Here is a 17,217-nt window from a genome sequence, read left to right as displayed (position 1 = left end):
CGATTCGCGAGCTCCTGAGTACCAGTCTCGCGAAGCTCCCGAGTACGTCGTGCCTGGCTGATCCACGCGAGCCGCTGATCCTCGCGTCCTGTGAACTGCTCACAATTTATAGTGAATTCACCAACGGTGTCGGCCTCTTTACGGCATGTGTGAACTTCAATTACCTTCCGCCACCGTTTACCCAATTGTAAGGTGAATCGTCAGCGTGAAACCTGTTTCCCCTCCTCTGCCTACACCTCCCCTCTCACGCCTGCTTCGAGCGCGGCCGCTATATGCTAGCCGCCTGACTCGCTCTCTCTGCTACTGACCACAGACAAGGAAGGAACTCTCTGTCGTGCCCGGCTTCTTCCCAACGGCTAGAGTACATTATCCTCAGGCAATTTAGTAGTTTATGTATTGTGCTCCTAAAGCTTACTTCGGTTATTAAATGTATTATTACTGTTGGAAATCAACCATATTGTTTGTTAATTTTTTACTCCTAACCACCTATTTCTCGTCAATTCATTCTCGCGACGTGTGCGCGTTGCAAACTGTAGACTTCGTCGGCGCCGAAAGTCGATGCCGAGAAATGGAAAGGTAGCTGATGTGCATCTGAAATGTTTTTAGTTCATAACAAAGTGATACTTGCAAGTAATATTGGCGAAAGCGTATACTCATGTGAAATGTGTATTCTTTTGGCAGTCCGGTAGAGAGTCTTACGGTGAACTTACTTCAACCTCGAAGCTGTCGATAATACTTTCAACTTAAAAATACCTTGCCTGTAGGGTGACAGGAGGCTCTGAGGAAGCCAGACTATTAATTTTTCAATTTAGCAGCGATAATATAGACGAACTTCCAACACAATCTACCATCTTGTGACTCAAAAACCCCGAAGCTACTTCCTATTCTGCAGAAAGAATCGGTCAATCGCACTTCGATCAAGATAATAAACACAACGTCTTCAGGTGTTAATAAGTTACTTTTGTAATGAAAGCCTTCCTAAAGTGGCATTAAAATGAGAACATTTTCCAAACAGAGTCGTTAATACATTTTGGGAGCTTTTCTCACGATATGTCTGAAACCTACTGTAAAGGCGAGCTCATCGTCATTGCAATCGGTTGTCACTTGAAAATTCCGCATCGGAAATCCTAGAGGGATGACCGTGATCACCTTCACTCTCACTATCACTGGAACCCGTGGTGAAAATATCATCATGCAATTTCTATTTGGTTTTAACTGGGGAAAGAGCAACATAGAACTGCACATTCTTTGGGGAACTTTGGGTTTGACTTTCCCTCAAACACCCCATTTCTCCTGTGGTGAACATCAGTCCTATCTTTAAACGATGGCCTGACAATCTTTAAATGGATCCTTGGTTTATCCTTACAACCAACTAAATGGAAATTGCTAATCCACACGTCTTCCTCTATCTCCACATTTTCCAAATCAAGGGCCTCGGAACATTCCTTCAACTTTTTCTGAAAAGCAAGAAACGGCGTAGAATAAAATCAAAGAATGCTGCGATTCATTTTTTGTGACCACCTCTGGATTCCATTCTTTTTTCATCTACAACTTCCTTTATCTTTCAGGGTAAACGGGTTTCGGGGTCGGGGTATGAGACAAGATAATGTTTTAATATTTTCATTAATTTATAACAAAATATAAGTTCTAGATATACCCAAAAGCAATATTATTAATCCGAACTAATGAGTGTAAATTAATGTGGAAGATGAATGCTGTAGACGTAGTAGTTTTCCTTAGGTTGAGTTGTAAAGTTCATGAAGTTGACAAAACGGCTAATTTTTCGGTGCGCGGAGCCATTTATTGCACTGGCCGTGTCTACATTTTTCCATTTTTTTGTAATAAAATAAATCAGAATTGAGGATAAAATTTCCTTTAAAATGACGTATATTATAATAGCATGTTATATCTTTATAGCATGTAGTGAAGCCAGGATATAAATTTGCAAAGTACAGCGGCACATCATTTTGACGCCGACAGTAGAAGAAAACACTGTCTTCTTGGCTGGCACTCTAATGCATGAGGATGAACGTTGCTCTATATTTTCATATTTCCTCTCTTGATTTTAAACAGCATGGAATTTTCTATGTTCTACCGTAACTGAAATTGAACAAGTGCCATAAATAATTTGAGTCCATCGTAACCATCGAGAAACACCTATCTCGATTTTTGTTGAGAAGTTGAGTTTTTATTCTACGGCGGCCGAACTATCGAAAAATCTCAGTTTCAAGTTATTCAGTCGATGAAATATGGAAATATTGTTTATATTAAACGGCCTTAAGTGCATTCTGCATTGGCGGATCCAGGCGTATACCTCGACGAGGGGCAATAATTGCCAGTATGTTGTATGAAGTAATGGTGGTCTTGTATGGTGTTTTGTATCGGGTACGGTGCACGCCATCAGGCTGTAAGTTTTTTCTTGGGGGGTGCAGTGGGACCATTGCCACCTGGTTCTCGCTTTTTGTCCACCACTGGTATTCAGTAGTGCATGTACGCGTATGTACAATAGTTTAAATATAATTGTAGCTCACTTATGCTTATTCAACTAACAACGTGGTCCATATGCTTGCTTCTCTTTGGCGACCATTTTTCTTTTCTTAAAATTTGACTAGATTTTGCGTCCTTATCTTTTGTTTGCATGGCATCTAGTTAATATTTGGTATTGATTCACTTCCTACCATACCCCTTAACGGTGGCTGGTAGATCATTATCTGAATGTACATGTGGATGCAAATTAATTAAATTTGGTCACAGACCTGGAAAGTGGGCTAAGAACAGTAGAGAAATTTCTTAGAAAGCGTGAAAGTTAAGGCATATCTACCATTGCATTAAAGATAATGACAGAATTACGTTGGGAATCTCAGTGAAGGATAATGACCATATTTAAAGTCCTTTTGTCAATTCCAGCTTGAGCCTACAATTACTGTTTTGCATTGCTCGTCTTGATCATGGTACAAGATCTATTCAATGTAAGGCTACTATAGTAGACTATGACATTTAAACGATGACCACCACATTAAATCACGAATTGGTCTCAGAACAGAGTAGAGGTGGTGGGTGTCTCAATCATGAAATTGATGTGAGCAATTGTTTTACTTAATAAAGATGACGGATCATTTAATGCATCTATTTCAACATGAAATTTATTACTACCTACCATTTTAGATTAGTAATTCTTTCTTTGGTTGAGGTGTGAAATTGTGCATTGCTATATCCTTTCAGATATATCTTGAGACAAGAACACTTACTCCTCTTACTCTTGCAATGAGTGAAAGAAGGTATCCTCTAGCTGCATTGTCTAAAAGGCAAAGACAACATGTAGCCAATGAAGAGAGTGCTCTACTTGAAAGGGATGATATAGTGTTCCCTGCTGATAACCATGGAACCATCAATGATGACCATGACACCATCAGTAGTGACCGTGACACCACCGATGATGACCAGGATAACCCTCATCATATCCATGGGGATGACATTCTTAAAGTATCTTCGTCTTCCATGGATTCTGGGAGTGATTCTGATGCAGATGATAATTTCAATTTCCATCAGAGCATAGCTCAGTGGGCTAGTGAAGGAGTTTCCTTTAGGAAGTCAAACGAGCTTCTACAAATACTTAGAAGGCACCATTGTTTTAGGGACTTGCCTGCTGATACAAGGACATTGTTGAAGACTCCTCGAGAGGTTAATGCAAAAAGTATTGCTGGTGGCACTTATTGCCCTGTTGGAATTGAGAAGAGTCTTAGGAATCTCATAAGTCAGAATACATCTGTAGCTGAGAATGGAACTATAAGGCTGCAGTGCAATGTGGATGGTCTTCCACTGGCCAAAAGTTCGGGTAGTCAGGTGTGGATAATTTTAATGAGCCTGCAAGATTTTCCTTCAGTGACCCCTTTCATTGTGGGTATATTTCATGGTAATCATAAACCATTATCATGTTCGGAATACTTTGAAGAGTATGTTAAGGACATGGTTCGTCTCGGAAGAGAAGGGCTCGTTTACAATGGGGTGCGGCTGGAAATTAAAATAACTGGCTACATTTGTGATGCTCCAGCTCGTGCATTTGTCAAGCAGATCGAATCACGTAATGGATATTTTGGCTGTGGAAAATGCACTGTGCAGGGCGAATATGTGAAAGGTCGAGTAATTTTTGACGAAATCAGTGCTTCAGTGAGAACGGATGGGGACTTCATTGCAAAAACTGATGAATACCATCATTTGGGTAATTCTCCCCTAGTTACCATTCCAGGTATCAGAATGATTACTGACTTTCCTTTTGAATACATGCATTCAGTGTGCTTGGGGGTGATGAGGAAATTACTGGCAGCATGGATCGAAGGTAGCTTTAATGTGAGGTTAGTGGCTAGGAAAGTAGCTCTCCTTAACCTGATTTTTATAATTTGGGTTCGAGATAATGGAGTCATATTCTAAGATAGGACGAACTAATGATTCATACAATCTTTTTAGCATTTGAATATCTTTATATTCACTTCCCAGGTAGCACACGGGAGACTGTCTCCCCCGAATCCTTAGAGACTCTCTACAGAAACCGAAGAGACCGCCTCCCGGAAGCGGTAAGCGTCTCCGGAGACAACAAGGAGACGGCCGGACGATACGATGACGAACCCATGACGAAATGTCCGCACTACTCAAGAGACGGTCTCCGATTTCCGATTGATGCGCCATCAAGCGATAACCACGCGAACTACGTCGGACACATCAACATCAGTGCTAGCTTTGGCTCCAATTATTTCGGGGGCATCTAGTTCGTCATTTGAAGGAATGACATGGGCCGTAATGTCTTCCTTGATGGCGATGGCTACGCCTCCTGCAGCCACATTGCCTCCTCTGTCTTTTCTAAAAGTATTGTAACCTGGGATTTTCCAGTTCTTCCCTACTGTAAGGTGCGTTTCTGAAATAAGACATACATTGACATGATATTTTTTAGCAACTCCCAGAGTTCTTCAGTTTTATCACTTATGTTTCCCTGTGCGTTCCCCAGGGAAATGACCAATTGGCATTGTTTATGCTTATGAGCCATAATGGGTTACATGGTAAACATATCCGTCTATTTCAGCATCATTTGTCGCATGAAAGTCATTTGCTGCAGAAGCATACTAGTCATGTTCGTAACTGCTTCGAGTAACGCTTTCATGTCGCCATCCCCGTTGTCCTTTAGCTCGCCATTTCGTCTGAGTGTAAGGTTCCCCTCGTCCTCAATAACTGCCTCCACTCTCTCCGGCCCCGTTTTACTAGAGTCCTTTCTTGGGCGGTTTCTGCGCTCAAGTTCCATCTTTCTTCTCTCCCATGCATTTTCTGAGGGAAATTTATCGATCTTTTTTGAGTGTTGCAGATCGACCGTCACTTGTTTTTCTCGATGTTCTCTATCGTGGTCACTATGCTCTTTTCTAACAGATATCGTTCTTTGCTTTTGCTCCCGTTTTTCCTCGTTTGTTTCATTTATCGCCTTGAGTTCTTTCTGATAGACTTCGCATTCGGTTGAGAATGCTTCGTGGGGTTAGCCGCAGTTGCAGCATTTTTTCGGGCTCTCTCCAGGACAATCCTTGCCTTCGTGGTCTAAGGCGCATTTGCAGCACCTAGGGGTAAGAGTGCAGAAACAGATGTGTTTGTATCTCTTGCACCTGAAGCATCTTTGCGGCGTCTTGAATTTGAAGGGAACAATCGAAATCGTATGGTTACAAATCAATGTCACTTTCTCTAAAATTTTTGGGTTGAAGCCGTTACCCTTCTGAACTGTGATGGCATACATGTCTGTATTTTTCCTACCAATTGGTCGGACGTGCAAGCACGGGATGTCATTAAGGTATAGATCCTCTGTAATGAAGTCTAAATCCATATCTGCGTCTAGGTCGTGTATCACATATTTTGCTACTCCCGCCCCTTTCTGGGCCCATGAGTATTTCTGGGCACCGGATTTCTCAAGGAAGTCATTCAACATGTCATAGTCTTCGCGGAGCTTGAGTCATAAGCGCGATCCATCTTGCAACTTTTTTATCAAGAAGGTCTTACCTTAAACCATTTCTATAAATTTATTTACGAATTCTATTGGATTTAGTACATTCTGAACCACTATCGGTGGTGGCCATTTACTTCTGGCAGGCGCCTTCGCTTGGTAGTGCACGGATCTTGGCTCTGTCTTCCTTCCATCCGGTGGGGTTCAGGTTCCCAAGAGCCTCAAATCGATTCGTCGCGATGTAGCTATTTTCTGTGGCCACATCTTCCCGACTCCCACGCCTTCTTCTTTTTCGTTTCGAAGCTGCTACTGTTTCGAAAAGGGAGGCACTGTCTTCTTCCATGTTTTAATTATCTGTGATTTCGTCAGTAAACGAAATATTGTCAAATGCCTGATGACGCTGAAGATCAGAGTAGTGCTCCACTGCCGCGTCAGAATACGTTCTTCGTCTGATCACATCGTCCGTCTTTTGTTTTTGGGCACTTATCATTGCCTCTTCGAAGTTCTTTTCTTTTCGTCTTTCGACCCTATATCTTCAGCCTTCTTGGAGGTGGCGTTTTCAGCTTCGATCTGGTTCTCGTCTACTTGTCGCTTTTCCGCTCTCTTTGAATTTGTCGCCTCAGAAAACAGAACGGTTTTAACATTCTCAGGAATAGGCACCCTCTTCTCTTGTGTTCTGATTATTCGCGGGTCACGCGTGACATATGACCGATTACCGACCGAGTTATTTATGGGAGACCTTGGCAGAGGCATTGTTGAGGACTCCCTACTCAATACACGTAACAGGAAGGGGGAAAAAGACTGGAGGATCCTCGCGGGAACCCCGGCCGATCCTACCGCCGAAGCGGCAGGGCAAAAACGGTTGAACCCAGATCCCCCCCTATCCTACCACCTAGTCCTTAATGAGTGGACCCGCTCACTTTCCCCAAGAGTGCAATGAGGTAAATAAACCTCGCACTTGGGTGCTAATGAGCGAGACGACCTAGCGGTATTCGTTACTCAGGCGAATCACCTTGACGTGAGAACGCGCTCCTCCAGTGCTCAGCACGCCGGCAAGGCGCCCCCTTTCACGACTCGTAATGAGTCCTCAGCCGGTGTTCACCAGGCAATGCCTCGTAGGTTAAATCGAAATCGTCAAGCAACTCGAAGATCGAATTATTACACATCGGAGAGAACCCAGCTCGAAAATCCGAGAATAGCAGCGTAGCAGCTAGAGCATAGAGTGTGAAATGGGTCAATGTAAGGGAGAATCAATGTATATTCCGCTTATTTTCTATGTAAAGGTATTTTATCTTTTACGCACGAGAGGGAGGAATATACTTTGAAGAAGGGAAATCACATTAGTTTCGAGTCATATGAATGGTACTCTATTGTTTATATTAATCGTTGAGTCTTTAATCATTTATCTTCATCATTTCTGCTTTATAATATGTATGTAACAAATGGTGACTGCAGTAAAGTATCTCATTTTTTAGCCCCTACATAATACTCCTTTGATGAAGGGAAGTCTGTTAAGTTTCTAGAGTCATAAAAATGGGAACTCCAACTCGTTTATGAATCTCAATATCTAAAATCATTGTTTTTTCATGCTTTCAGTTCTATAATATGTATAAACTGAGTGACTTGTCATACTTAGGAATCTCGTTTTTTACGCACCGGAGATTGATGGGATCCCATATACCGCAGTATGTTGGCGTTTACATTGCCACCATCCGAGTGAGTGAAATTGGCAGACATATCAAATATAACTTATACCTTTCTTGTTTCTCCTTATTTCACTACACCCACTCTTGAAAATGTCTATCGGCTGCATTTATTTGCCACTCAACTTTCGCCTTTTTTCGTATCCCTTCAATTTCATGTTTTAATGTTTACTACTGTAATCGTTGTGCTCTAATCCGGATGTTAATCATATCACTGACTTTTAACCATAAGAATAGCACGATCCACTATGTACTGGAATATATTTCCTTGACATTTGAAAACCGAACATGAACTATGCTTATTTGAGCAAAATGTGACCTTAGTTGATTTGTCCCACAAGATGACCAAAGTCTTTACATCTAGTCTGTCCACGGCAGAGTGAAAATTATCCCGGTCCTCAATATACCTATTCCAATACACAAACGCCATCTTTTCAATCACTGCGGAATGCATTAGGTCAATAATTCCTTGAGTTAAGTCGGACACCACCATCACCCGCAACTTCTTGTGTTTAACGATAATGGGGTCTTTCTTTTCACGTGGGTGACGTATAGTGTTCACTTTCCAAGGCCAGAGAACAGTTAGTGGAATCGAAAAATCCAACATTTCGCACCTGAAAGCCTTCCCATCTTTCTGGTCGATGTAATTTCGGAGAGTTGGAACAATGATTTTCTCATAAAAATCCATCAGTTCTGGAACCTTTTTCTTCAGGTGGCACAAGCCGTTCTTATCGGTGTGGTTTACTTTCCTAGTTCCACCGGACTGCTTGCACTTTAAAACCAATTCCGGCACTCTGACTACCATTTCCTGCAAAATATTTTTAACTTCATTGCCCGATAATTCGTCAAAGTTATCAACAACAGGGGTCTGTCGCTCAGTATTCAACGCTCTTTGTATGATTTCGTCATAATTCCCCTCTCCCTGCCTAGAATATATATTCCGGACGACTTTCTCGTTGTAATCCTTGGATTTATTATCCCCAGTTCTGCACGGCAAGCCATGATTTTCAAACACGACCGCGAGAGCTTTGTGAGTAAGCGCATAAATTAATTTACTTTGAACATTAAATCCCTCAGAGCCGCTGTATAATGCACTTGCATACACCGTGTTTGTCTCTAAATTCGTAAGCCCCGAGGCATTTCCGTATTTTTAGGGGTACATAAAACATATTCTGCTACAGGAGAAGTCGAGTACAATTTTAAGAGAGCTGTCGTATTGAAGACACTGGAGAGTAAGGGATGGAATCTCTTCCATGTCGATTTCACGATATATACTCTCCACTATGCTAGCAAAGTTGGAGTCGCTATGATCTCCACGAAAGGTGTTAGTCCTTTGTGTCATTTTCTGAACATGGGAGCCCTTGTGAAGCCCTTGAAAGGAAACCGAGTCTGAACGACAAGGGACGAAATACTCCGTAATTCACCGTTGTAGTTCTGGACCATTCCCAAACGAAATTGCTTCTTCCTTTTCCTCCGCATTAGCAAACACAATCCCTTAATTAATCAGACATGGGTGTGTCTTAAACATCTTCGTCCTGAATGCGGTGTACAGGACTGATTTTCCGCGGATCGTGGTTAAAAAATCCCTCTCTGTGAGGGACGTTTTAATCGTGATCTGGCGTGATGATGGAGGAGGAAGATACTGTGCATCTAAAAATAATAATGAACAATACGCAATACCTGTAAGAAGCCTTTTTGCGGTGAGCAATGTGTATTCGAACAAAATTTCTCCTGCACCCTTCTAAAATCCTCTATTAGCCATCTTCTAATAGTTTTCCAATTGCAGTAGGAGAAGGGTGATTTCTGGCTATTCAGTAGCATAGTAAAGTCCACTCTTGCATTGCAATCTAGGTCCTCTATACTTGACACAACCTCCTTCTGCTACTCAGCCAACCCTACCCCCATATTTATTATCATCTGCCTCACATCTTTTCTCCCCAAAGCAACCTCGACGGCTTTTTTTCAGCATCTTTAGCATCAAATCCACCGCTTTTCTCACCAAAGACACCTCAACGGCCAGTTTTCATATTATTTTGCATCGAAACCACCTCTTATCTCGCTAAAGCCATCTCATTAGCCACTTACTTATCTTATCGATCAGGATAATAAGGTATCTCTTACAAGATTTGGAATTCATTATCTTGATGTTTTCCTATTTTAACCTTACATGCATTATTCAAAGTGATTTGATAAATTTTCATCACTCTCATCACGGTAGTTGATTGAAGCAGGCCAAGGATAGATGCCTCTAACGTCAACTGCATTTTCGTATCACGATATGCAGTTGAATACGCATTGTTCACCGCAAATAGACTTTTTACAGGTACTTCATACTCTCTTTGTTTTTTCTTATTGCTTAGATGTACAGTATGCTCCTACGCCATCAGCATGCCAGATCATGCTATCACCGCTTAGATATTGACCAATATATACCACAACCGGAGTCACAGAGATTTAGCAACTGTTTTTCTATTTCCCCTTTTCAGCATGCAATCTCCTGTCGAAAGTCAAACAAGATTATTTGAATGTTTTCTACAACTAACGGATTAAACTGAGTTTCCCACGTACATTTCAATGCTATCGATCACGCCAATGTTCCAAATGGTGAAATAATTGTCAGACTCATGCGCATAATATACGAGAAACAATGCATGTGAACTGTTAACGATTTGAATCGTCTACACATTTTTTATTGGAGTTGTAATGCATTACAAATTTAGGTTTATGCGTTTGAGGAAACACAATTTCATCAAAATGCATTGTTGGTAAGAGCGATACCTCTTTATTACCTTTAGGCTTGCAAGACACTAGCGTCATTTATGTTTGATAAACAAAAATGGTATTAACTTTTAATCCATCATATGACTAAGTGGTTATTATTGGTGCATTATCAACCTCCTTTTTATTGATCGTATTATTGTTAGACCCTAATTTTGAAATTGAAGAGCTAAAGGTAAGATATGAACCAGTTATTGAGGGTGACATTTCTTCCAGCACATCGTATTTCTCGCGAAATTTATAAAACGATTAGCATTCACCTTTTGACTTGAAAGTAACACTTCTGCCATTGCAACAAGTAATTAACAATACGAATACCGAAAAAAGGCAAGAACATAAGATATTACGTAACATTCAATTGCATTGTGATTGATTGATTGATTCAAATTGACTTCTTTCTGAACCCATGGAATTGAAATGCTTAGTGAGGAATTGACTGAAAAAGAAATGATCAAAGTATTTGATACATATGGCCTTAGCATTAAGTTGATCAGCTGGAATTTTGAGGTTCCGGCGTGGTGAGCAGGGCTGCGTCACTCCTCGTCCTCGGAAGGAAACAGCTGTTCGATCGCCGAGGCAGCGAAACCCTTCCGAGCTCCGCCAGCGATGTCTTCAATGTCAGTCGAATGGCTCCCGCTCGTACTGATGTCCCAGGAGGCGGCCCGCGATGACTCTCGAACGTTGTCTGCTTCTCGCGACCGTCAATTCGCAACACTATTTCTCTTTTAAAGCGAAATAGAACCGACTCTAAACCACGAAACTACAACCACAGAAATACAAATCACGCTCTGCTACCAAATAATGTGCGCGCTGATTATGCAGTTCTGCAAACGGAACCAGTATCTCGGAATACGCTCGAATAGTTTAAGGACTAGTACTATGTGGTTGAGATAATCTAAATAATTTCACTTAATTAAAAACAACTAGGTATATTCGTGGTATAAGATACACACATACAAATTGACAAAGCAATACAACAAAGAGCTTTTTCACATGTGGCCGGATCGATGCATTCTTCTTGGAGTAGTCGAAGCTACAGGTAAGTCTCTCGCTCCGCACAACCTTATCCACGGAGCGATCGTAAGCGAGAGAGTACTGCTCAGTCAGTCTGCCGTCGAGCAGCATGTGACGTGGCTCGAACAGTTGCGCAGCGATATTCGAACAATTCATTTCATTGATATTTTAAGACTTAACCATGGCTAGCAATGTTTTCAAGAGGACATATTATTGTTATTTGAACAAATATGCTGATTGTGTTGCAGGCACTCAAACTACAACCCAATAATGATGTCATCATTGAAAGGAATGTGAGTACTGTGGCATTTTTAGTGTACCCCCCCAAATTTTCCCACAGAGGATGTGGCATTTTTAGTGTCCCCCTATTTCTGGTACCCCCAGAAACTCTGAATATATCCGCAGAACTTCTCATGCTAAGGACTTCTCGCGCATAGGCCCTTCGACTCAAAGGCTCGCAGACTCGAAGTCTCGAAAACTCTTGTCTCCGAAACTCTGCCTCCTAAACAGTCTCCGAACCAGACATACCTGCAGAGCAAGACTTATATAGGAATACTGCGGAGGAATACCTACTCCTTGACAATCATGGGGAAATGGGTGCGGAGGCACCAGTTTGCAGCTTGGAGTGAGAAGTCCTAACTTAGTCCTATCAGAACTCTCTCTCTCCCTCCTACACATCACGCCACTATGTCTCTCCCCTCCATGATCTCCAATGAAATTGCCAGAGTTTGACTGATGTCTCCCACCCATAAGATTGAGGGGAAAAATTTCGGCCTGCCTGCTGGCCTGCCTTCCCACCACGGCTGGCTTGTCGGGTGACCTCCGGGTGGCCGGTCAACAGGGGCGCCTACACGGCGATTTGCAGCTGATTTGAACATCGTCCTAATACCCCTCCTCACCTAGGCAAAATCCCTCTCCTCCACCCAGACACGATGGCAAGCCCTTTCTTGCTCGGGCGCCCGAGGTGGACGGATGGCTTGACTGACATGGGTGGTTTTAGAAAAAATATACATCTGGTACTTAGTTTGGTAATATTTGCTAGGGGATCTTTAGTTATCATCGTTGTTTTCTGCAATAATTCTGACTTTGAATAATTCTAGTTCCAATAGATATTGACTGAAAATACCTCGTAATTTTTTTAAATTATGTTTCTTGAGTGGTGATTTCTTATTTGTGGAGTCTTTCCCTGAACCAGCTTGTGACCGATGATTGGAGTTCCTTATGTCTGAGGCTTACGTGCACAATCTCCAAGATTAATCCACGCAATGCCACAGTATATCAACAATTAAAACAGACCAGCCCCTCAGTGCAGCACTCTCTTCATCAATCGTATATTATTGTTAACTTGATATTTGCATATAAATTACAAAGAAGCACTACATGAACCAACATCGATCATACAATTGAACATTGATTAATCATACAATAACATTAACATTATATTGAAAATTATTTTGAGACAAAGTGCATCAAGTCATTATCGAAAGTGTTGAAATACATGGCATACATACCAGCAAAAAATAAGAAGTTTAATATACATGAATAAATTATTTAGTCCTTGAAAATGTAGCAGAATAAATTTATTTGAACATTTATGAAACCAAATCACAATCCTTACTGAATATTTTTAAAAATCATTTTCAACATTATTGGACATTTTTTATTTACACTCAAGTAGAACTCGTAACATTAAGAAATATTTACCTTGATTGCTAATGAATAACAATCAGTTATACAACTAAGACCTAGCCCTGTGTGTTTCCAAATGAAAGAAAAGGTTAATATACAAAGAGACAGTCTTTTTAGATTCATCGCAAGAATAAGGCTTCTTTCCGATGTGACCGTGTGTGTTAGACACTGTTTTGTTTGGTACAATAAGACTTTTCACATTCATTGCACTAATATTTCTCCTTTGCACAAATCCGCATGTGACAGAAAAGGCTGTTTCCTTCAGAGAAAGAGTTTTCACATTCACTGCATGATTAAAGTTTCTCCTTCGTATGAGTCCGAATATGACAGACAAGGCTACTCCTTCGAGAGAAAGACTTTTCACATTCATTGCATGAATATGGTTTCTCCTTCGTATGAGTCCGAATGTGACAGACAAGGGTATCCTTTAGAGAGAAAGACTTATCACATTGACTGCAAGAATAAGGTTTCTCCTTCGTGTGAGTCCGCATGTGACAGACAAGGTGACTCGTTTGAGAGAAAGACTTATCACATTCATTGCAAGAATAAGATTTCTCCTTCGCATGAATCCGAATGTGACGGACAAGGCTGCTTTTTTCAGAGAAAGACTTATTACATTCACCGCAGGGATAACGTTTCTCCTTCATATGAGTCGAAATGTGACGGACAAGGTAACTCTTTTGAGAGAAAGACTTATTACATTCACCGCAGGGATAACGTTTCTCCTTCATATGAGTCGGAATGTGACGGACAAGGTAACTCTTTTGAGAGAAAGACTTATCACATTCATTGCATGAATACGGTTTCTCCTTCATATGAGTCCGAATGTGACAGACAAGGTTACTCTTGCGAGAGAAAGACTTTTCACATCCATTGCAAGAATACGGTTTCTCCTTCGTATGAGTCCGCATGTGACTGACGAGGTTACTCTTTTGAGAGAAAGGCTTTTCACATTCACTGCATGAGTATAGTTTCTCCTTCGTATGAGTCCGATTATGACGGACAAGGCTGCTTTTTTCAGAGAAAGACTTATTACATTCACCGCAGGGATAACGTTTCTCCTTCATATGAGTCGGAATGTGACGGACAAGGTAACTCTTTTGAGAGAAAGACTTAACACATTCATTGCATGAATATGGTTTCTCCTTCATATGAGTCGGAATGTGACGGACAAGGTAACTCTTTTGAGAGAAAGACTTATCACATTCATTGCATGAATACGGTTTCTCCTTCATATGAGTCCGAATGTGACAGACAAGGTTACCCTTGCGAGAGAAAGACTTTTCACATCCATTGCATGAATACGGTTTTTCCTTCGTATGAGTCCGCATGTGACTGACGAGGTGACTCTTTTGAGAGAAAGGCTTTTCACATTCACTGCATGAGTATAGTTTCTCCTTCGTATGATTCCGAATGTGACGGACAAGGTTGCTTTTTACAGTGAAAGACTTTTCACATTCATTGCAGGAATAAGACGTTTTTGCTGCTCGTGGACGAACTGCGCATGAGTTGATATTCGAAATACAGCTTTCCCTCACCTCCCTAAAATTGTCATTCTCCCTTGATTCTCCGAAGTTATCCTTAAGCAGCCCATTTCCTTTTTGTCTCGCTCCTTGGCTCTTACCCATCAGCTGATTTAAACTTTTGGAGGGGATGAGCTGACACGACATATTAGTTTCTCTCCTTGAAACAAAGGTTATGAGAGACGAATATTTTCTGACTGACAAATTTGAATCAATATCAAAATTTCCAGAACCGAAATGAATCTCGAGGTGCTTAATGAGATCAGATTTGGCATCGAATGCATCTCTGCATTTGAAGCAATGATAAGATTTTTCCCTGGAACTGGCACGCTTCCCAGGATTTTTGATCATGCAAGTACTTTTCACTTTGTTTTCCTGTATAACTACTTCGGGGCCATTCTTTCCATTCTCAGTGCTCCTGAAAAACTTGATGGTCTCTGCATTATCACAACCACCTCTCTTCTCATCAGTAGTCATTTTTGCTCTATCCCCTCTGATTTTACACGCATATCTAGATTCCAAATGTAATCGTCCAACATTACGAATTGAGCAGGACGTCATTTTATCACCAAGCAAGGTATCAGACTTTTTAACGTCTTTATCCATCACCTTCTTTCCTTTCCTTGAATGTGATGCTCTAATCTTCGGTTCAAGGACTGCAAACAAGGCTGAGGCTCTTTCAGGAGCTGTGGACTCTAGAAAAGAATTTCAAATAAAAAAAGGTAAGGTCAGGCATGAAATCTACGATTCGTTGAACTAATTTATAACAGCCTTTGGGAAGATATCAAGGCAGCTGCTTGAACCGACCGTTCATGTAGATGCAACAAACATAACAAGGTGTCGGTTAGTTTTTACGGTGTTTTCCATGCATTTCTTAACAAATAAAATTTCACTGCTCCTCAGAGTAATTGAGCAAAATATTGCATACTAACCTCAATTATCTACTCGAGAAAATATCTCAATGCACTTTTTCATGCACAGAAGTAATCATAAACTGTATTTACAGATGGCATGCATACACATAATGTGGAATTGAAACAGTTATCATTATTATAAAAAAAACAAATAATTCCGTAGATTATAAAGATTAAATATACAATATATAAATGTCAAGGAATTAGATAGGCAAGAAGATAATAAAAGCTCACAAAAAATCTCTTTCTACTTAATAAATCATAGAAAGGAAGATGGATGGGCAATAATATGGCATATTTTGAGAAATTGCTCAAAGGACAGCATGTATTAAAAAAGAAATATTTGTCAGAATTATAATAGCAGTAAATTAAGATCACATTCTCTGAGGGGCACACCACTCTAATTCTAATGAAAATTTCATTACTTTCACACCTTGCATTATTAATAAAATCATTTCAAATACAAAGGTATGGGGTATTAACACATTCGCTTCCGGGCCCGAATTCTACTGTCATTCCGCGTGTGCCAGGCGAATATTTTCGAACCCATTACCAAACGGCAATAATGATATTGAGCCTATCTCCGGGTTTTACTAATATTTCTCGGAATATTATCACTCATTGCGTGATGCGCTATCGCTTGTAACTTAAGTCACGTGCGACGCCATAGGGCATCTCCCCTTTTTTGACAATGCCTAAAATTTGATGAGACGCCATTTGGCGGTTCAGGCATTTGGATCTGCGTACCAACTTTTTAGTGTACACTGAAAAGCTATGATTGAAAATAATGTTAAAACAAATTTTAATTGTTGATTATGCTTTTTATAATATTTGCTACCATACCCGGAGATGATTAGTGCAATGACTTAACTTTGGGAGACTTAGGTACGGCTGATCCGGACAGATCATAAATTTTGTAGAAACACGTTTGGGTTTACTGAGGGCAACTTTGCGGCTCATCGTCTGCAAGAATTCTTTGTGCGGGCCTTTCTAAAATGAAGATACAGCGCTAAAAATAGTGCGAAAAATACTAATACTAATTTTATGTTATGATAATTTTATCCTCTAAATTACCAGACTTCGAAGACTTCCTTCAGTGTTATTTGTATTTACCAGGTAGTGCGTTGATTTATTTAGACCATATCAACGGAATCCCGAAGAATATGCATCCATTTTTCTATAATTTATGAACTTAACTACAGGAGGGAGATCACGTGGGCACCTGGATTCCGTGTTTCACTCCACACTATAAAAGCATTAACAATGCAAGTCCCAAAAAGAGCATAATCGGCCACCTTGTGGTACCACCTTACTGTTTTTCGGTGGGTGCAGTGATACAACGAAAGGGTGTCGGCAATGTCAATTCCTCCTTTTATTTTATTGTACTCAATCACCATCTTTGGCTTAGTAACCACTCCCCCTCTTAGATTTATTTCCCCGTTGGGATTATCTCCTATCTGATGGTGGTGGAGATCATGAATACGTCGCGCTGATCTTCCCAATTCTATGCCGTTGCTCCACAAGTTTTTCATAGCACTGAAATGCCTTTCTTTAATTTAGCCGTCGTTATTTCTCTTAACTGCCCTTTCCTATTTTTCTTAATGGTTCCCACAAAATTATACTTA

The 17,217-nt window shown here is 40.7% G+C and overlaps 1 protein-coding gene across 1 annotated transcript in view; it reads right to left on the bottom strand.

Moving 5' to 3' along the window:
• Window positions 1-4,682: 4,682 nt before the first annotated feature.
• LOC124173084 overlaps window positions 4,683-17,217 on the bottom strand; it is a 111,191-nt gene continuing 98,656 nt past the window's right edge. The window contains exons 8-9 of the mRNA XM_046552597.1: window positions 14,534-15,373; window positions 4,683-4,909 (exon numbers count right to left, since the gene is read on the bottom strand). Coding sequence (XP_046408553.1) covers window positions 4,683-4,909; window positions 14,534-15,373 — 1,067 coding nt within the window. The remainder of the gene's footprint in view (window positions 4,910-14,533; window positions 15,374-17,217) is intronic.

This window comes from Ischnura elegans (genome assembly GCF_921293095.1).
Source record: "Ischnura elegans chromosome 13 unlocalized genomic scaffold, ioIscEleg1.1 SUPER_13_unloc_4, whole genome shotgun sequence".
Taxonomy (NCBI): Eukaryota; Metazoa; Arthropoda; class Insecta; order Odonata; family Coenagrionidae; genus Ischnura; species Ischnura elegans.
Note: the sequence above shows the minus strand (reverse complement) of the source record. Positions and strands in the feature narration are given on the sequence as shown.